At 38.7% G+C, this 21,235-nt stretch overlaps 1 protein-coding gene across 4 annotated transcripts in view; it reads left to right on the forward strand.

Annotated features, from left to right (window-relative positions):
- The window catches only part of PAK1 (p21 (RAC1) activated kinase 1), a 148,216-nt gene that overhangs the window by 115,553 nt on the left and 11,428 nt on the right, over window positions 1-21,235 (forward strand). For all 4 annotated transcript variants that reach the window (XM_032356795.1, XM_032356797.1, XM_032356794.1 and 1 more), the window contains exons 6-11: window positions 1,317-1,433; window positions 2,836-3,010; window positions 5,089-5,152; window positions 8,667-8,715; window positions 14,108-14,220; window positions 17,591-17,708. In XM_032356795.1, coding sequence (XP_032212686.1) covers window positions 1,317-1,433; window positions 2,836-3,010; window positions 5,089-5,152; window positions 8,667-8,715; window positions 14,108-14,220; window positions 17,591-17,708 — 636 coding nt within the window. The remainder of the gene's footprint in view (window positions 1-1,316; window positions 1,434-2,835; window positions 3,011-5,088; window positions 5,153-8,666; window positions 8,716-14,107; window positions 14,221-17,590; window positions 17,709-21,235) is intronic.

Consider the following 21,235-nt stretch of genomic DNA (forward strand, 5'->3'; position numbering starts at 1 on the left):
ACTCGAGACCAAGGGGATAAATTCTTTCACTGTGGTCACCAAAACTAGCCTCTTACATATAGCTAGGCTGTCAGTTTTTAAGTTATGCCCTGCACCAGTGGTCCTATTAGGATCGATGAGATTGCTAGTTTTTTCTTAGTGTGTCAAATGTGGTAAATACCAGTCTCCCACACAGGAGTTCTTGTCTAGTATTCCACTAGGTAAGTTCCTTCATTTAGCTCCTGTCATTCCAACCCCTGATATTCCTCTTTCCAGAGGCCCCAAATGGCAGGCAGGAGGGGAGTTCACCCTCTCCCTGTCTCCCATACCAGACTATGAGCTGCTGTAGGACATGGACCATCTTTTTCATTTTTGTACCTCTGTGTCAACAGTATCATCACACTATTTTACTGAATACAGAATGGGTGCTCTGAAAATATCTAAAGCAGTTGAGTTAGGCCGATATATATTAAAAGATCCCTATTGCCTCTCTGGTCCTGTGCTGTCATCATTTAATCTCTATCAGAAAACTCATGTTTTGGAACTACTCTGTCTCTTGAATAAACATAAATGGTATGATATTTTTTGCCTGGACCTGCCCTAAAGTCTGCTGCTCTTGGCCCAGGTTTGTTATAGTTTGCATGGAAAAATTAAGTTGCTGAGATTATAGCAGATTCAATTAGCAGTGCTGATAAGGTTCATTCTTGGATAGGGCAAAAGATTAGTGAAATGGATAGCATCCAGTCTGGGGAGAAACTCACAGTGCTGTTGAGGCAAGGAGCTCCTGATCCTCTGTATCTTCAGGTTGAGGCAAGGGTAGCTGATGCCATAATGTGTCTAGTAGGTTTTAGTAAGGAAAGGAAAAGGAGAGGCAAAAGTCTGTCTGGACTCCCATTTACCCTATCAGAAAGAAATAAGGAATTATAATGATAAACTTCATAAAAATTCAAGCTTTTGACCCCTTTCCCACATTTTGTATTTTATTACCTGTTCAGCGTGGAGAGTGAAATACATGGAAAAAGAACTGTGAGCTTGTCTTTACAATTTGGACTAGGGAAGGCAAATAGAGAATCTGTAAGCTGGCTTCCCAATCTACAACTAGGCTTTGGGTAGGAGAAGGAACTCCCAAGGGACTGAGAGGAAAGTAGTGGCTAAAAGAAGAGAGGGAAGCTGACTGAGTTCCTGGGACTGGCTACACAAAGGTGGGGAGTGTGGAGGCTACTGTGGGTTTGAGAAGGGGTGTCAGAATGAGATTTCTTCTGGGGATTGGTGATCCTGGTAGCTTAAGTTTCATGTCAAACTGGACCTGATAAAACTGGCTTTTTTCTGCTGTCCAGAATGTGAAGACAGTGTCTGAGACCCCTGCAGTGCCACCGGTTTCAGAAGATGAAGATGATGATGATGATGCTACCCCACCTCCAGTGATTGCTCCACGCCCAGAGCACACAAAATCTGTGAGTTTGTGGGGATGTGAACAGCTTCAGGATTTATTAGAGCTTGCAGGGGTGGGATGGGTTGGTGCTGAGGCCTAGAGGTTTAATACTCTGGTAGGGGTTCTTGGATTTTGGAGCTGGTGAAATCACGGAACCACCTTGACTGAAAAGTACTTTCTGTATGATTAAAGACAAGAAATGGTATATTTATTTGTTACTGGTTTGCAGATAGTCCTGAAGTGTCCTAGATAATTGGTGTTTATGCTAACTCAGCCCTAGTTTACTTAGCCTGTCCTCCCAAAAACAGGAAGATACACAGAATTAATGTTACTTAGTGCAGGACTAACATAAATTATTCTAGTCTCCTGGGAAGCAACAAATTAGCCTGCTGCAGATCTTTTCTTCCCTGCTAAATGTGTAACATTCTACCTCTTAGAACATCATTGATGATACTGAAAGACCCAAAGGAATTTATAAATACATTAGTGCTATTAATATGCTGGACATCAGGAGTGCATTTTGATGCTGGATATTGGCAATGATTTTTATTTAACTTCCTCTGAGGTTTTTGCATCTCAGAATAGCCACAGTCCCTCTACCCTTGCTTTGCACAATCTGGTTCCCATGCCTTTTACTTGATTTAGCATCACTGAGCACTGACCTGTCATCAGATGATACTCTATTAATGTTTCTTTGTTTGGACTTTTTATATGATGAGAGCTTTGTAATGAAAGAATGATCTGGGGCTTAAACTCTTTGATAGTACAAAAAAAGGCTGCCTTTGGAGTAGAACATTGAGGGAGGTTTTCAAACAGACGTTGGTTGACTGGCTATGGGAGATGGTGTGGGTGAATTCAAGGGGCTTAGATAACCTTTTAGGATGAGAACTTACAAACAGTAATCTATGGAATCACCCTTTCTATAGGTCACAAATCACCTGAACAAAAATGAGCTTCAAAATTGGAGAGTTGTCAAGATACTTCATATTGATATGGCCTTTTTCAATTTGCAAGCTTGTTCATTTAAAAAATGTTCCCACTAAATCATGAACTTCTCAAAAATAGAGGAAACATAAATGAATTGGTAGTGCTTAACATAGTTCTTGGCAGGTATTAGAAAGGTGGTAAATACTGAGTGACGAATGAATTAATAAATTTGATCTTCCTAAGCATTCCTTTCTAAAAAGACATTGTTATTTCCTAATTTCTGTTGTGTATAGTGAGAACAAGGAAGGTCATTCCACCCACAGAGGATGGGCCTGGACACAGTGGAGGAAGAACAGATTTTGTCCTAGGAAAAGGGATGAGTTTATTGAGATTTGTTCTTCTGTGGATCTTCTAACACATACATGTAAAACTGGTTCCCAAGTGTCCCTTATGCTAACAAAACCTGGCCTTGGCAAATTCTTGTACCAACAACACAGGTATATACACGGTCTGTGATAGAACCAATTCCTGTTACTCCAACTCGGGATGCGGCTACATCTCCCATTTCACCTACTGAGAATAATACCACTCCACCAGATGCTCTGACCCGAAATACTGAGAAGCAGAAGAAGAAGCCTAAAATGTCTGATGAGGAGATCTTGGAGAAATTACGTAAGCACTTTTCTAAACTTTCCTTCTGTATGTGACTGAATGAGCACAAAGATGGAAAAATATTGCTAAAAGGATCCCGATCCTAGGCTTGGTCTGTGTGACTGCCTGGCTATGCTTGATATCTTGGCCGCATAAAGTATACTTCTCACCTTACTCCTGCACCCACCTCCTCTGTCTCAGCAGCCGCAACTGGATATCACGTAGGATGGGAATCGAGGAGAGAGTGGATAGCTCACTTCGAGGGCTAGGCACCCCTCAACCTAAAAATAAAATAAAATTTTATTTTGATATAAAAATATATATTTTATCTTTTTTATAAAAAATAGCTTTTATGTAGTAAATAGTCTGGAATGTTCTGTTGAGAAAGACTGAGGCCTTGCCCATACCTGGTAGGAAAGATTGCTGTGATTATTGGTGCTTACCATTGGCTTAGGAAAAGACTGGTCTGCCATCTTGGTTGTGAGAAAAGACAGAAGGGAAACTAACATTTTGCAAGCCTGTACTGTGTACCAAATGGCAAGCAAGGTATTTTCTTCACTTTTTCGGTCTCTTTATTGCTCAGATTAACCCTGGGAGGACAGACATTATAATCTTCATTTTTTACAGTTAAGGTATTTGATGCTCAGGGATGCTAAATACTCTGTCCAAGGTCACACAGCCAGAAGGTAACAGAGCCTGGGTCAGAGCCCAACTTGTGCTCCTGTAATTGGAGCATGCTGCCTCTTGCTCTCAGGTGGAAACTTCCATTTTGCTTTCTTTAGTAACCAGAAATGGGGTATATTATAGTAGCTTGTTTCTATGTCTCAGTAAACTACAAGACAATTTATATTAGAAAGAGGGACAAGGTTGACCTTTGGGCTTGGAAAAATCATTTATGAGACCTTTCATTTATCCTTTGTACCTACTTACTTCTAAAGGGGATTTGATGTGACTGTTTTGGCCAACTGCACCAATTAGCACTGTTCTCTAAAGCCTAGGTTTCTGGTTCTTTAGCTTAATAGCTCTCAATTTCTTCTTGATGATTCTTGTTTGATTTTTTAAAAATTTTCACTCTTTTAAAGTTGCCCTTGCCCAGAGCCCTTATGAAATGATAAAGTAAGAAAAGCCACTTACCTAACCATCTGTTTACTCCTATATATAGCGTTTTTCTCTGAACCAGATTTGGCATACTTAGAACTTCAAATTGTGAAAAGCAGACTGGCCTGAGAGTTAAGGGCACTTGGGTTGAAGCCCCAGCCCTGCCACTGACTTGGGTCTTAGGCAATTTCCTATTGTTTTCTGGGCCTCCTTTAGCTCATCTTTTAAATAGGGATGTTAATACCTCTCTTATTTATAAATCAAATGAGATAATATATGTGAAAATATCAAATCTTAGTAATTGGTGTTAGGGAGAGCACACTTTACTGGGAGACCAAAAACCAAACTCCTAATCTTAGTTCTGACACCAGTTTGCTGTGTGACCTTGGGGGAAAGTATCTTCACTTCTGTGGGCCTCAGTTTCACCATCTCTGGAATACAAGTTTGAAAACCCAACCTCTCTCATACTTCTCTATCTTTGCACTTGAATTACTATGTGCTGTAACCTTTCCAACTTTCTCTCCCTGGCTAACTCCTGCTTATCCTATAAAAATCAGTCCAGATATCACTTACTTTCTGAAGCCTTTCCAGTCTGTATTTTATGCCTCTTTCTGGATTGCAACAATTGTATTTTCATGGAACTTTATGCTTACATGAGACTGAGCTTCTTGAGAGGAGGGACTGTTTTAACTGTGCCTTATCTATCCCTTTATTCTTAGTATTCAACATAGGGCTTGGTACATAGTAAGTGAGCATATTAAATGAGTAAGTGTTTATTGAATGAATGAATTTAAAAATGAATGAATACTGTGAATAAAAACAGTAAGGAGATGAAACTTTTGGTTGGAACTTACAGGTAAAATCTAAGGACCTGTTAGTATGGCTTTGGGCATTGGAGGTAGTTCTTTAATCCTTCCAGGTGCAGGGTTTGGGGGAATATGGGCCTGTTTTGTATCTTGATTTGGGAAAAAAATGATTCATGGTCTCTGTTTCTTTCAAAGGGAGCATAGTGAGTGTGGGCGATCCTAAGAAGAAATATACACGGTTTGAGAAGATTGGACAAGGGTTAGTAGGGGCATTTTCTTTCCCTAGAGAAATGACTTAAAAATTGTGTATGCTGGTATATATCATTTTGCTTTTGTTTTGCCTCTCATAAACCTTGTTCTTTCTCTACCTTGTCCCTGACCCATCTGGAGGTGTTATGTTAGGCTGACTTCAGGTTTGGCAGAATTATGCTTAGTTTGAGAGATGTGCCATTAGCTGACCATGTTGCTAAAAATAATCATTCAGTGAGAAAACAAAAACCATTTACTTTGATAGCAAAAACCTGCTTCCCAGATTACAGCTCTGCTTTTTCAGATTAACCTGGTTTACCTGGCACTGAGACTTACCAGCACTAATATGAAATGGAAGGTTGAGAACTGCAGACCCCTCTGCTAGTGTAAAGGGACCTGTTTTTCTAGGTGGATGCCAGGATTCATGGCTGCTCTCTGATTTCTTCTCTGCATCTCGCATGCTGCCCGCAGTGTATTGAACTCAGCAGATCTTACCTGAGTTCCTGTTTATGTGCTAGACAGTATGAATACAGCTATGAATCGGGCACAGTCTCTGTCTTCAAAGACCATGTTTATGGAAAGAGACTATCAAACACAAAATTAATATACTATGATAAGTCTTAAAATTGTTTTACCATTGTTTTGAGCAAAAGAAGCCAGATATAAAAGACCAGAAACCGTTTGATTTTGTTTACATGAAGTTCAAGAACAGGCAGAATTAACTTATGCTAATAGAAGTCAGAATAATGGTTGTGTCTGGGAAGGGCATGTGCATTGGGAAGGAGCATAGGAGCTTTTGGGGATGATCTTTGTGGTGAACACATGGGTTTTTAGATATTGAAAAATCATCAAGTTGTACACTTAAGATTTGTGCAGATTACTTTATACCTCTGTATAAAAAAGCAAAATAATGAGATTTCAACAGGCCTACCCAAATAGCTAAAATTAAAAATAAATTAGGGAAAAAAGCATCTGATTTGTAGAAAACTCAAGAGTGTTAATTTCATGAAAGCATCATTGCTAATGAAGTCTTTGAAGTTTTGTTTCAGTTTTCTTTCTTGTGCGTCTAAGAACATTTGAAAATAAGATTAAATATTGTATTATATAATGACGTATCTGTACAGCATTCTACAGCTTACATCTGTTATTTGCATCTGTTGTTTAATTTAATCCTTGAAATTACCCTGGATCTTATCTTTTCCTGGTCCAGCCCTTTTCCTACTAGACATGCTTTTGTGAGTCTGAACTGGTATAAAGTAGTTAACCTTGAAGAGAAATTATTTTCCTTGCCTCAAAATAATCTGGGATGGTATTTCCTTTAGTTATTACATTGAGATATTAAGAATGTAGCAGAAAGATACAGAGGCAACTGTGGGCAAGTTAGATCCCATTTATGGACTTCAGTTTCTTTGTCCATAAATTTAAGAGAGAGGTTGTGGACTCAAGAGTCTTTTCACCTCCAGAACTTCTGACCTTTTTTTCATTCAGATGTGTGAGGCCCATAAATAGGCAACATCTGCAAAATGTTTTTTCCGTTGCTTACTTGACAGTTCTTTTAGTGCTAGGGGAGGAATGAAATATTTATTAAGCACCTATTCCATGTTTTTAAAATATAAATGCCAGGATGCCTGGCTCTCTCAGTCAGGAGAGCATGTGAGTCTTAATCTCAGGACAATGAGTTCAAGCCCATGTTGGGCATGGAGCCTACTTAAAAAAAGTTAAATACATGCTACATAAATATGATGGATTGGTACTATCATATTTTTTGCTTGTTTTTTTCCCTTTAAGACCTGAAGAGGTTTTTTTTTTTTTTTTTTTTTTTGGACCTAGAATTCATATGTCTTTTCAAGGTGGAAATAACCAGTGGGCCTGACTTCTAGACCTCTATAATCATGGAGACATAGTCCCAAATTGTCCAGTCCCCTGGGGCCTGGACATATTTGCCCTTTAAGAATGATGCTTCTGGTAGGATGGGGAGGATGGGTGTAGGATGATAGATACCAGCTTTATGACAGAAAATGGCTAAAGATAGAATGATAAGGCAATGGGAAGGTAACTGCCAATATGAATAATCCAATTCTTATAGCCCATATCTTAGGATCACAATTTTCTGGCATGTAGGTAGGCTTCCAACTAAAGAATGGTGGTGTGGAAGCTGGTGACCATAATTCCTAGCTTCAAGGCATATTTAGAGGTGACTTTTCTCCCTAAATTGACCTGACTTCCCTGGATAGTATAATCTCAGGGCTTGCCTGGAATGCATTTTATTAATACATAAAAAAATAAATCTGATGTATGGATTGTATAGTTACAATATTGATATATATCACTCATCTATGAATATACAGCGCTCATGATTATAGGCACAAAGTGAAGTTTTCAGATATGTAGAATGGACATGATTGCTTTCCTAGCATTATTCATAGTATTTCTCTGCCTCCCTTCCTCCTACTCTCTTTCTGTTTGTATGTGTGAGTTTGTATATGTTTGTGTATGTATGTACATTATATGCATGTGTATGTATAGTGAGGTTATTTTTACCTTGGAGATGGGGTAAGAATTAGATCAGATTTTCTAGGAGCATATGCGTTTGAAAAAACATTTAATATTTCATGTTTGAAAAAGTGAAAACCTATTTTACAATATAAAATGCAAAATAAAACTCACATAAATGATTGAAAACACTGTTCTAAAGGTTCATAATGTAAAAGCTGGAAAGGCACCATGAGATTATTTTTCTAGTCCTTTAGTTGTTATAATTTTTTAATATGAATTTTAAGTGAATATAACACATGTAAGTGTACAACTCAATGAATTTTTAAAAAAATAAACACACCCATGTAACCAGTACCTACATTAAGAAATAGATCATTAGTGTTATCCCAGAAGTCTATATCCCTTCTTAAAATATAAGCTATCCCCCAACTTCATTCTGAAAATTTCCCTTGGACCACTTTCTTCTCACTTCTCACCCCTGGTTGAAAATTATAGATCTCATCTTACCGAGATTTACAGATGAAGAGTTTGAGGCCATAGGGGGTTAAAGGAGGGGATGATGAGAGAAAAGGACCAATCATCCATCAAGGATGATGGAGAAGAGGAGAAGAAGTAAGAGCAGGAAACTAGCCTATATTGAAGACCTGTTTTATATTCTAGGCACTTGGCTAAGTGCTTTATGAACTAATTGATTCAAATTTTCTTATCTCTTATCTTTACAAATGAGGAAAGTAAAGCTCAGAGAAATTAACTTGTTCAAGGTCATATAGCTAGCAGTTACTAGATAGATGCTTCAGTCTGAAACTTAGGGTTTTTGGCCACTAGAGCCTGTATTCTCTTTCTACCTCATACTGTCTCTCACATATGAGAGTAGGGTAGGGGGAGGGGTGTTGGGGAGGATTATTTTTGCTGCTATTATTACTAACACTTGCATTGCCAGATTGTATATAGAGCTGCATTTGACAGATGTCACTTCATTTAAGCGCTATGTTTTTTTTTTCTCTCTCTCTCTCTCACCTGTCGTTCAGTGCTTCAGGCACTGTGTACACTGCAATGGATGTGGCCACAGGACAGGAGGTGAGTATAAACCACCAACTATTTCTCCTTCAGTTCTACTGGGTTGTTATCCTTATTCTTACTTTGGTTAATTTTTAGTCCTTCTTAGCTCAATAGGGATACTTCTGTTTTCTTACTATAGCAGACTAGAACTAAACAGAGTGGTAACATGATGAAACATAGATTTTGGAAAAAGTCTCTGTGGCTACAGTGTGGGGAACAGATTGAAGGAGATAAGCTTGGAGCAGGTGAGTCAGGCGGTTATTGTGTAATTCTAGGTGAGAGATGATGGTTTGGACTAAGGTGGTAGCATAGTATGAATGGAGGGAAGTGGCTGGATTTAAGAGGTACTTAGGTGGATTTGACAGAATTTGGTGAGTGACTGAGTGTGAGGATGACTCACACCTGAGTGATCCTGGTCAAGGAGAAAATAAAAAGGTGGAGTATATGGTTAAAGAATTTGGATACTGCTGAGAGACCCTCTTGTGGAATTGCCTAGTGGACTGTTGTGTATATAAGTTTGGTGTTTGGTAGAGGAATGTGATGTGAAAGAAATTTAACTTTTTTTTTTCTTTAAAGATTTATTTATGTATTTATTTATTTAGAGTGAGCAAGTGAGCAGTGGGGAGGGGTGGACGGAGAGGAAGAGAGAGAATCCCAAGCAGACTCCATGCCAAGCATGGAGCCCTGTGCAGGGCTCAATCCCACAACCCTGAGATCATGACCTGAGCTGAAATCAAGAGTTGGACGTTCAATCGACTGAGCCAAACAGGTGCTCCTGGTGTGGAAGAGATTTAAACATGTCTCTTGACTCATAATCCTTCCTTTACTCTGTGCCTAGGATTCCGATTGACATTAAAATCTTCATTTGGAGGCACCTCTTTGTCTCCTTCATTTCATTACGCTGGGAGAGCTCTGACTCTATTGCTAAGACCTGGTGACCCAAGATCTGTAGCAGAAGGAAACCATGAAGGGAATATAGGGTACTGGAGGTTTTCTTGCACTCTACTCTTTGGTTGCAGAGCAGGAGTGTTGGCAGATGTGCTGTGTGTGGATGGGAGCGGCCCAAGGAAGTCCTTAGATCAAAGAATGCCAGGACTCAGAGGTTGTGAGAGAGACCTCCTGTTCCGGTCACAGAGTTGGGCTCGTTGGAGCAAGGCTACTAGGATCTGCTTGTATATGTTTGGTAATTGAAACCCCCTGGTATACTGTAAAAAGCAAGTTTAATAGGATTAGCACATATTTCACCTTGCTCTTGTGAGTCATTTATAAGCATCTAGACCAAATATTGAGGCTCTCTGTTGAGGGTAATTATTATGATTAAGGATTTATTCATTGTTTGTTGAGATGAAAATTCAACAACCTAGATGTTTACTGTTACTTATGTAATTTTAGGCAGCTTGTTTGACTTCCCTAAGCCTGAATTTTATTTATTTACAAAATGTGCATGATAACATATATCTACCAAAAGTGTTGAAAGAATTCATTAAAGCAGTGCATGTGAAAATACATCATAAACTTTGTGTTAAAGTTACATATTTATCACATACAGAAAATTACATATTTATTAGTTTTTATATGTCCCATAAAGCAATTGCTGAAGATGAGCCTTATGCCACACTTCGTGCTAAGAACCATATGAAATATTGAGTCCTATGCAGGCACACAGACATTAAAATCATATATAAGTGTTAGAGGCCGCACTTCCCATTGGATATGTGTGGAAGTCTTATAGTATGGAGAACAGATTGGAGGATGGGAGCCTGCATTAAAGTAATGGTGCGTAAGGAAGGATGGTATCATTGTGCCAGTTTTAAACATGGTGAATTGGAGGCAGAGATAGAAAAGAGGTGGTTATACTGATCCTAAGAAGAACCCTGTGAGGTAGATAATATTATTTCCTTCTTATTGATTAGAAATTTGAGGCTGAGGGAGTTTAGATAACTTTTTCAGGTTTGTGCTACAAGCAGTCAGCAAGGACAGGGTTAGAATCTTGATTTTAAAGCCTAAACCTTGCTTTCTGGACTGCAAAGCCACAGCAGAACTAAGAGTAGGTTCTAGGTCCCTTTGTCATGTTTCTGGCCTCAGGGACCCTATAGCTCTTGGTGGAAGACAGTGATGGGCAGTTGCTGGAGGGGCCTGGAGCCTGCATGTATGAGAAGTTGGTCGCAGGAAACAGAAACTTGACTTCACCATATGCCTGCCTGTGGTTACAAAACTATGAATGGAAGCAAGTCCATTAGCGTGGCTAATGCAGTGCGGTCCAGAAGGCCTCATTTCCTGCCCCAGGGAGTATAAATCTTTAGGGGAGTTGGCGAGATGCTCTCAAGTCTTTGTGAGTGAGTGCTCATTGGAGGTTATCCACCGGGGAAGAGCAGAAGTATTGTCCGTCACATCTAGGAAGCTTAGCATGTTAGTGCCAGGAAGTCTCCCAGTTACACAATTATTCTGCAAGCCCATTTTTAGAGGGAGTGTGCTTAATAGAAAGAATAGACTGGAAGAGACTTTGGAGTCAAATGGACCTGAGGGCGTTGCTTATGATGCTGGGCAATTTTCTTGTATGCCTCAGTTTCCATTCCCTTTCCTGAAAATACAGATAATGATTTTTACTTCGAGGGTTGTTGTTAACTATTACTGAAGTAACGTTACTGGAGTACCAGACATAGCCCCTGGCACATAAGTAAGCATTGCAAAAACAGTATTGGCGGGAAGGTGGCTGGTTTTTGTTGTTGTTCCTGTTGATGTCATTCTTGCTGCTCAGTACCAGATACTCCCCAAATGCAGTTGTTACTACAGTTTGCATTTGCATTGTTGTCTTCCTTTATTATTTGAAATTTTTACTTATATTTGAGTAACACATTGGCCACTATCTCCTATTTAGTTCTCAAAACAATCCTGCAAAGAGGGGAACCAGGATTGGGGTTATTATCCTCAGTGTATTGATGGAGAGACTGAGGCACAGAGAGCTTGTGATTGGTCAAGGTCAGTAAATGATAGACCCAGAGCTTAGGTCCTCAGCACTCAAACCCAGTTCTTTTTCTGTTATAAGAATGCTCTGTGCTAGCCTAAAAGGAACTGAATGGGTGAAGGATATTTAGCCTAGCCCATAGTTAGTGAATATTGAAAAGGACCCCTGGTATCTTGCCACCACTTCTGTGTTATCCTCTGCCTGCCAGTCATCTCTCTTGCTGCTTCCAGCATTGACCTCTTTGAGATTCATAAGCCCTTTCCTATCCTCTAGGATGGCCAGATGAACTCCAAAGGCACTCCTTTGCCTCCAGATCTTAATATATGTTTTAAGGGTTCAGTTTAGTTCATGTAATAGATCTTTACATCAATGTGTTACTCTTCAGACATTAGAAAAAGCTAATAAACATTATAGAAAGCTAGAGCCAGACCAGAAGCCTAGCCTGATAGGAGACTCCACTCCAGAGCAAATTCTTCTCACTTGGGGTAAGTGATGGAAGTAGTCACAGTGTTTAAAAGAATCATTTCTGTTCTTCCCAATGAACTGGATCTCTGCAGAAGACAGCTTATGCTTAAGAAATAAGAGGCAGGGTTTTTTTTCCCCCCCTCATAAAAATAAGTATTCTTCTTCTTCTTTTTTTTTTTTTTTTTTTACACTTGCTGCTTCTGGAAAGACTGATTTACTTGTTCTTTTAGGTGTTCATGTTCTTTTCTGTTAAGCAGGAAAAAGAAAATATCTCTAGGGAATAAACATTTAGCAAATAGTATAAGTTCTCCTATGGAATAGAGTAGCCTGTTGCTGGAACTATTTATGGTTTAAAAACAAAGTACTTATCAACCCGCTGAATTCTCTCTTCCTGTCTTCATTTCCACAAACATTTCCACAAATAGTCACTGTGTGTCAGGTCCTGTGCTTGGTACCAGGGATTTTGAGTTTTCAGATGAGCTCTCTAGCTTACAGCTTCTAGAGATACACACTCCAGCTAATCATCCTGAAGGTAGTTTATGTGGTAAGTTCCCTAAGAGAGGTATAAATATGATCTTATGAGGCTTTAAAGAAGAGAAAAAGCCTATCTGGCTTAGAGAATAAGGTTTCTTTTGGCCTAACACAAAGGATAAGTAGCTTTTGAACATGGGAAAAGCATGCAAGGTACTCCAAGTGGAGAGGAGATCAGATCACAGAGTATGTCAAGGAATGCAGTGGGAGGAAAGATCTTGAGAACTTTGAATGTTGGGCTGAGGAGCATTTCTAGGCAAACAGAAGCCATTTATGATTTTTGAGCAGGGGAGAGTGTTATCAAATGTGTACTGTGGGGAAGATTAATCTGGCCATGTGTACACAATAAATTGGCATCAATCTCAAGGGCTCTAATCATGACTTTGCTACTAAATAGCTGTGTATGCAAGCTATTTGCATATCACATTGCATTGTCACATATCCTCTCGGAATCATGATCTCCTTATCTGTCCAAAGGAATCCATAGTAATAGTTATTCCATAGAGTATCTCTGAGGATTAAATAAAGTAAACCTGAGAATACCTTAGTACTAGTAGAATACCTAGTGCTTGACACATAGAAGAGATGGATGCAAGAGTGCTCTGGGAATTCATTTATTTCTATAGATAAAAAGCCCATGAAGTTCTTTTTGATACATAAATATTAGGGATCTCATCCCCCTTTTCTCTCTCAATGTCAATTCTGACTCATCTTTCCACAGCAAGCTCAGAAATTACTCTCCCCCTTTATGAAGCCTCTCTATCATTGCCAGATAGAAAGAGTTCTTGCTCTGTTTTGTGTTTCTATAGTACTTTGTATGGACTTTTGTTATAGCATACTGCTTTCTTCTTCTGTTTTTCTCTTTCTCCCTCAATCCCTCTCTCTCTCTTTCTCTTTTCCTTTCTTTCTTACTCAGAGAGAGAGAGAGAGAGAGAGAGAACACTAGCAGGGGAGCAGAGGGGCAGAGGGAGAGAGGGAGAGAATCTTAAGCAGGCTCCAAACTCAGTGCGGAACCTGATGCAGGGCTTGATCTCACAACCCTGAGATCACGACCTGAGCCAAAATCCAGAGTCAGACACTTAACAGACTGAGCCACCCAGGTGCCCCCCAGCATACCTGTTTTATATTGTGATTTTTTTAAAGTATTTTTCTCATACAAATATTTTATTAGTAGAGAGTTTGATTGTCAAACTTTGTTGAATATCAGAATCACCTGAAGTGTTTATTAAAACAGGACCTAAAATTTTTTATTTCCAGCAAGTTTCTAAATGATGTTGATGCTGCTGGTCTGGAAACCTCATATTGACTATATTGGTTTATGCAAATTCTGCAAGGGCTAAGACTGTATTTTATTCATCTCTCTCTCCTTCATGTTTAAGATCTTGTACTAAGTTGTTTCTCAGTAAATGTAGAGTGACTGGTTGCACATTGAATGTACTCTGATTTCAGGTGGCCATTAAGCAGATGAACCTTCAGCAGCAGCCGAAGAAAGAGCTGATTATTAATGAGATCCTGGTCATGAGGGAAAACAAGAACCCAAATATTGTGAACTACTTGGACAGGTATGGACTGATAGGTCCTGTCACAGAGATTGGCCTTTGGAACTGATGGATGGTGGAGCTAGAGGAGGAGGCACCACCAGCACTCTGAACTGCCTCCATTTGAGAATCTTCTACGATGCTTGGCTCTCTGCCTCCAGCCTTGTATCCTGCTGGACACTTCTGATTGCTGTGTAGTCCTTCTGGGTTAGATGAACCCTGCCACCCTGTAGCTTCTAACACCTGATCCTAGAACTGTCTATTCTGCCTCGGAGAGGCCCTTAAGCACATCTGCCTGAGTCAGACATGTAGGTCTTTAAATCATTTTAATCCTAGTTCTTTCCTTATCCTGCTCGCCCTCCTGAAAAACTTCCAGTTTGTCTTAGCTCTTAAAATTTTACAGTCAGTAGTTTCATTTGAGATTTGACCAGTATGGAAAAAGTAAGACTTATCTTTTGTTCTAAACTCTACATCTCCTAATGATTTCATTCATTGTTTTATTTTTAGGAAGCTTGTTTCATTGTTGACCCATTGTGAGTTTACAGTCAGTTAAAATCTCTGATCCTCCGCCCTTTTTTTTTTGCATTAAACTGGTAATGTAGAACTTTTTAGTAACCATCATTAAATCCCATTTCGATTATTTCCATCCATTATTCCAGCTCATGAGTTCTGGTCTTCAACATAATAATAGTGGTTACAGCTAACATTTGTGTTATGCTTTACTTTGCACCAAACACTTTTTGATGAACACATTGTGAGGTAGAGTTTATTATCTGTATTTTACTGGTGAAGAAACTGAGGTTCATAGAAGTTTATAACTTGTCCAAGGCGAGTAAGCCAATAAGTAGCAAATGAGGGTTTGGGATTTGAATATTCCTAGCACCAACATCCATGCCCTTTCCATCATGTCATGTTCTTTTCTCCTGTATATGAAGAAGAAAGTGAGCTTCTTGCCTATTTCAGAGACATCACAAGTGGAGGTGATACTGGACTAAGTCTTGGAGTCTAATTCCTTTATTATCTATGTTGCATTGCCATCTATATTTCATTCCTGCCAGATTCTACCAGATTTCTTGTTTTGCATCTAAAGCATTGGTAAGCCTCAGTTTCTTTAAAGAGGAAAGGAGTTGGACTTTGACTTTCCCAACACATAATGTTGATAAGTATAGTGAATAAAGCCTTCTTCCTTTCTGGGGGATGATTGTCTCTCCATGATGGGGATCACGACTGACTCTGAAAAATTCTCTGGAAGTTATTATTCACTCTCCCATCTCTTTGAAGAACATATTACATAAAGAATATTGCTTGGATAAACTACTGAAGGCTCTAAGGCTACCAGATTTGGGCTCAGGATAAGGAAAAATGAAAGCTCCTAATAAGGATATGGGCATTAAAAAAAAAAAATGAGTCTCATTAAAAAAAAATGAGTCTTCTATCTCTGGAGGTATCTAAACAATAAAATACATGACCATGTTGTTGAAGGAATTTGTGTTCTGGGAATAAGATTAGAAGATTTATAAATTTATCAGTTGAGCCTTTGTTGGTGTTTCCAGAGGCTTGTACTGTGAAAATAAAAGTAAATTGATGGCCTCAAATAACTCCTAGTCTGGCGTGAGGAAAAAGAAAATACCTAGGAGCTCCTGTGATGCTCTGAGGCTTTACCTTGAAAGACCGTTTTTGAAGGTACCTTGGCACAGTGTAGAGCCATAGAGTTTTTGGGACAATCTGAATCTGGTTGTACATTGTCTTAGCTTTAACAGTGACATGTTAGATCCAGGTAAAGAGGCTCTTCTTTGGGGGCACCTGGGTGGCTCAGTGGGTTAAAGCCTCTGCCTTCTGCTCGGGTCATGATCCCAGGGTGCTGGGATTGAGCCCCTCATCAGGATCTCCGTTCTGCAGAGAGCCTGCTTCCTTCTCTCTCTCTGCCTGCCTCTCTGCCTACTTGTGATCTCTGTCAAATAAATAAATAAAATCTTAAAAAAAAAAAAAAAAGAGGCTCTTCTTTGTCAGTGTCCAGAGGTCTCTTGGACCCTCATATTTCTTCCTCCAATCAGTCCACACTGACAGATGTCTCCTTGACGGCTTTAAAGAAATTGGGTAAGAGGACATAATGGGCATTCTTTGTCAGGGAAGAAATAGGCTCATGCCAGTGGAGGGCCTTTTACCCAGTCCTAAATTATCTTTTGGTCCAAGTCCTTATAATCTCTCTCAAAAGAGATGTTAACGAACACCCTAATCTGTCATATATATTCTTCCTGGAAATTAAAAAAAACAAGACTTTTAGTTACAAAGAATATAGAATCTACAGAAAGAGTACTAGGTTCAGAATCAAGAGAATAGGATTCAAATCTTACCCTTTGCTGGAGGCCTTTTTTTTTTTTTTTTTAATAGTCTCTCCATCTGCCTAGCAGTAGTCCCAATATCAGGATGACAATAAGATGCCATACCGCACAGTTTAAGCCATTATAGCTCCTTTGTCTGAAGCTAGCAGAAGAGTCTGTAGGGCTCTGGGCTATTCTTCTCTTCGTTTGTCTTACCCTGCAGCTAAAGAAACTGACCAGAGGGGCTAAGTGATTTTTTTTTTTCCACGCAGTAGTGCTGAGTGATCTAGTCCCTGAGTGATACTAGTGGTTCTAACTCATGTCTCCATAAACTCTGTAGGGGACAGTACTAAATGGCAGCCCTTGGCTTACCAGAAGGGGCTTTGGCTTTGCAGCTTGAATTCATTTCATTCCTAGAATCAGAGATGCTCAAAATGGAGATCATTGCCAGCATAATGACTTTGTGTATAATACTTTATAGCTTTTAAATGGCTTTTATAGACATTGTTTCATTTAATATTTACAATGAATTATCTTTTATTTTGCTCATTGCTTTACTCAGTAAATATTGGCATCTGTAGTGTTGGACTCTGGGGATAGTCTTGAACAAGACCCAGTATTTGCTCTCATGGAGCTCGGATTTAGTAGAACTCTCAAGGACATTTAGGGACTTTCCCTAATGTTGGAAACATGGATTCCCATCTTTGTCAGATGTTTGGGTTCTCTCTGCCTTGATGCTTCTAGAGGTGTAAGAATTGTGCCTAATTTTGAGAAACATTACTTTGTGTTGTGATGAAATATAATTGTATTATATCTTCAACCTAGTGAACTTAGTTCTGCCATTCGGGGCTTCACAGAACAGTCTGCTTTGTTTTCTCCAGGAGAATCCTTAAGAGATAATCAAGTTAGTATTTCTGTTCCCCAGATTGCTTCTCCCCAGGATAAAGAACCCTAGACCTTTCCAAAGCTGTTGGAGATGCAGGTTCACTCTGTGTATATGCTTAGCCTTTGAAACCCAGGGCTATGGCTCAATGTACTCTGTTCGTTCTTACACTTTATCTGTACTCCTACAGTTACCTCGTGGGAGATGAGCTGTGGGTTGTCATGGAATACTTGGCTGGAGGTTCTTTGACAGATGTGGTGACAGAAACTTGCATGGATGAAGGCCAGATTGCAGCTGTCTGCCGTGAGGTAAGGCCAGTGGCCAACCAGCCTTGAACATGAAGTGGCCTTTATATCAATGTCTGTCAAAGTTCTGCTCCTGATGGGATCTCAGCCTGGGCACTGGAGGTGGTAGAAATTATTCTTCTGTTTATCTGTTTTGAAATTTCTATCACTCTGACCTGTTCTTTAAAGATAACTTTATTCTAGCACTGGGTGTGTTGCATAAACAATGAATTTCGGAACACTGAAAAAAAAATAAAATTAAAAACAAGATAACTTTATTCTGATGATAAAAGTATATACCCATTGTAGAAAAGTCAGATATTACATGTATATGTAAAGTCACTCAATTTCAGTCTTAAAGGTGACTGCTGTAAATGCTTTGTATTATTTTCCTCTTTATATGGATATATATTTTAATTATAATTTTATTGTACTTTACTATTTTCTTGATGTGCTCTGAAAGAAGTAAAAACAGAGTAAGAAAGTAGTGACAAAGGAGGTACTATTTTAGAGTAGTCAGGGACGGTTTTGCCATACATTTGAATAAAGATCTGAATATACAAAAAAGTAAGCCATGGAAAAATCTAGGGTAAAATACTTTCAAGCAAAAGAAATAAAAAATGAAACACAAGTAGGTATTTTCTTTTTCTTTTCATTGCTGTTGAATGTCTAAGGTCTGTAATATGCTGGTGTAATGGGGAAAAAAAAACCCTTTTTACAAAACCTCTTTGAGAGGCAGTGTCCCCAGGGGATAGCCACATTTTTAAAAAGTATTCAATTAAATTCCAGTTAGTTAACATACAGTGTAATATTAGTTTCAGGTGTTCAGTATAGTGATTCAGTATTTCCATACGTCATTCAGTGCTCATCTCAGCAAGTGCATTCCTTAATCCACATCCCCTGTTTAACCCATTCTCCCACTCACCTCCCCTCTGGGAGCCATCAGTTCATTCTCTATAGTTAAGAGTCTATTTCATGGTTTGCCTCTCTTTTTTTTTCCTCTTAATTGTTTTGTTTCTTAAATTCTACATATGAGTGAAATCATGTGGTATTTGTCTTTCTCTAATTTATTTCGCTTAGCATAATACTGTCTAGTTCAATCCACATCATTGCAAATGGCAAAGTTTCATTATTTTTTATAGCTGAGTAATATTCCATCACACACACACACACACACACACACACACACACACACACACACACCACCTCTTCTCTACCCATTCATTAGGTTGTAGACACTTGGGCTCTTTCCATAATTTGGCTGTCGTGGATAATGCTGCTAAAAACATCAGGGTGCATGTATCCCTTTGAATTAGTATTTTTGTATTCTTTGGGTAAATATCAAGTAGTGCAATTGCTAGATCGTAGGAACCTTCATACTGTTTTCCAGAGTAGACAGACCAGTTTGCATTCTTACCAACAGTGCAAGAGGGTTTCCCTTTCTCTACATCCTCGCCAATACCTGTTGTTTCTTGCATTGCTGATATTAGCCATTCTGAGAGGGGCGAGTGATATCTCATTGCAGTTTTTATGTGTATTTCCTTTATTATTAGTGATGTTGAACATCTTTTCATGTGTCTTTTGGCCACCTGTATATCTTCTTGGGTAAAATGTGTATTCGTGTCTTCTGTCCATGTTTTAATTGGATTGTTTTTTGGCTGTTGTGTTTTATAAGTTCTTTATATATTTTGGATACTATCAGATATGTCATTTGCAAATATCTTCTCCCATTTCATAGGTTCTCTTTTAGTTTTGTTGATTGTTTCCTTCGCTGTGCAGAGCTTCTGATTTTGATGAAGTCCCAGTAGTTTATTTTTGTTTTTGTTTCCCTTGCCTCAGGAGACATGTCTAGTAAGAAGTTGCTATAGCCAATACCAAAGAGGTTACTGCCTGTGTTCTCCTCTAGGATTTTTATGGCTTCATATGTCACGTGTAGGTCTTTAATCCATTTTGAATTTATTATGTATGGTGTAAGAAAGTTGTCCAGTTTCATTCATCTGCATGTTGTCCAGTTTTCTCAACACCATTTTTTGAAGATACTGTCTTTTTTTCCATTCAATACTATTTCCTGCTTTATTGATGATTAATTGACCATATAGTTGTGGGTTCGTTTCTGGATTTTCTATTCTGTTCCATGATCTGTGTGTCTGGTTTTTGTGCCAGTACCATACCATTTTGATTACTGTGGGCTTGTAATATAACTTGAAACCCAGGATTGTGATGCCTTCAGCTTTGCTTTTCTTTTTCAAGGTTGCTTTGGCTATTTGGAATCTTTTTTGGTTCCATATAAATTTTAGGGTTGTCTATTCTAGCCCTGTGAAAAATGTTGTTGATGTTTTGATAGGGATTGCATTGAATGTGTAGATTGCTTTGGGTAGTACAGACGTTTTATCAGTATTTGTGATTCCAATCCATGAGCATGGAATATCTTTCCACTTCCTTGAGTCATCTGCACTTTCTTTCATCAGTGTATTACAGTTTTCAGAGTACAGATCTTTCATCTCTTGGTTAAGTTTATTCCTAGGTATCTTAGGGATTTTGGTGCATCTATAAATGGGATTCCTTATTTTCTCTTTCTGCTTCTTCATTATTGATATATAGAAATGCAACAGATTTTTGTATGTTGATTTTGTATCCAACAGCTTTACTGAATCCTAGCAACTTTTGATGGGGTCTTTTGGGTTTTCTGTATAGAGTATCATGTCATCTGCAAATAGTGAAAATTTGAATTCTTCCTTGCTGATTTGTATGCCTTTTATTTCTTTTTGTTATCTGACTGCTGTGTATAGCCTTTTTTTTTTTTTTTTTTTTTTTTTTTTTTTTTTTAAGTAGGTTCCACTCCCAGCAGGATTCTGAGATCAAAACCTGAGCGGAGCTCCAGAGTTAGATGCTCAACCAACTGAGCCACCCAGGCACCCCAGCCATATTTTTATTAGACCAAGAAGATGAAGGGAATATTCACAGAAGTTGAGGATATTGGGTGTTTTGCTGATAAGAAACTGGAACTTTCCAATAGCCCAATAATAGAAAAGTTTGGCAGTTAGGGAAGGAGTAGAAGATTTGGTTCAGAGTATTATGGGGTTAAGTTTGATAGTATGGTTGGGGTTTGATGATGTAAGATCTGGAGACATTCAGATGAAATAGTATAGTTGTATATTTAATCAATTTAGAAAAAATAAAATCGTATGAACTCAATTTCATCCTAGAAAATATGATCACCTTTACATGAAAAATCCTGGGATCTAGAACATACCCACATAGGTTAATGGAATTAACACAGGCCTGGGACTCTTAGGAGCTATGGCTGCTTTTCTTTGCTGTAGTGCTAATACAGTGATTCTCAACTTTTTAAAAAAATTATCTCTCCTCTAAGCAGCCCTTTAACACATTTTTCACTGATCACATTCCCTCTGTGAAGTATTAATACTATAGATATACTGCATATCTCTTTTCTTTATGTACTGTAACCCTTTGGAAAGCCACAAACCACAGTACTATCTAAAATATTTTTCACTCACTCCCTGATCTGATTTTCACTGATTGAGGTTGCT

This window comes from Mustela erminea, chromosome 9, assembly GCF_009829155.1.
Source record: "Mustela erminea isolate mMusErm1 chromosome 9, mMusErm1.Pri, whole genome shotgun sequence".
In the NCBI taxonomy this organism is placed as follows: Eukaryota; Metazoa; Chordata; class Mammalia; order Carnivora; family Mustelidae; genus Mustela; species Mustela erminea.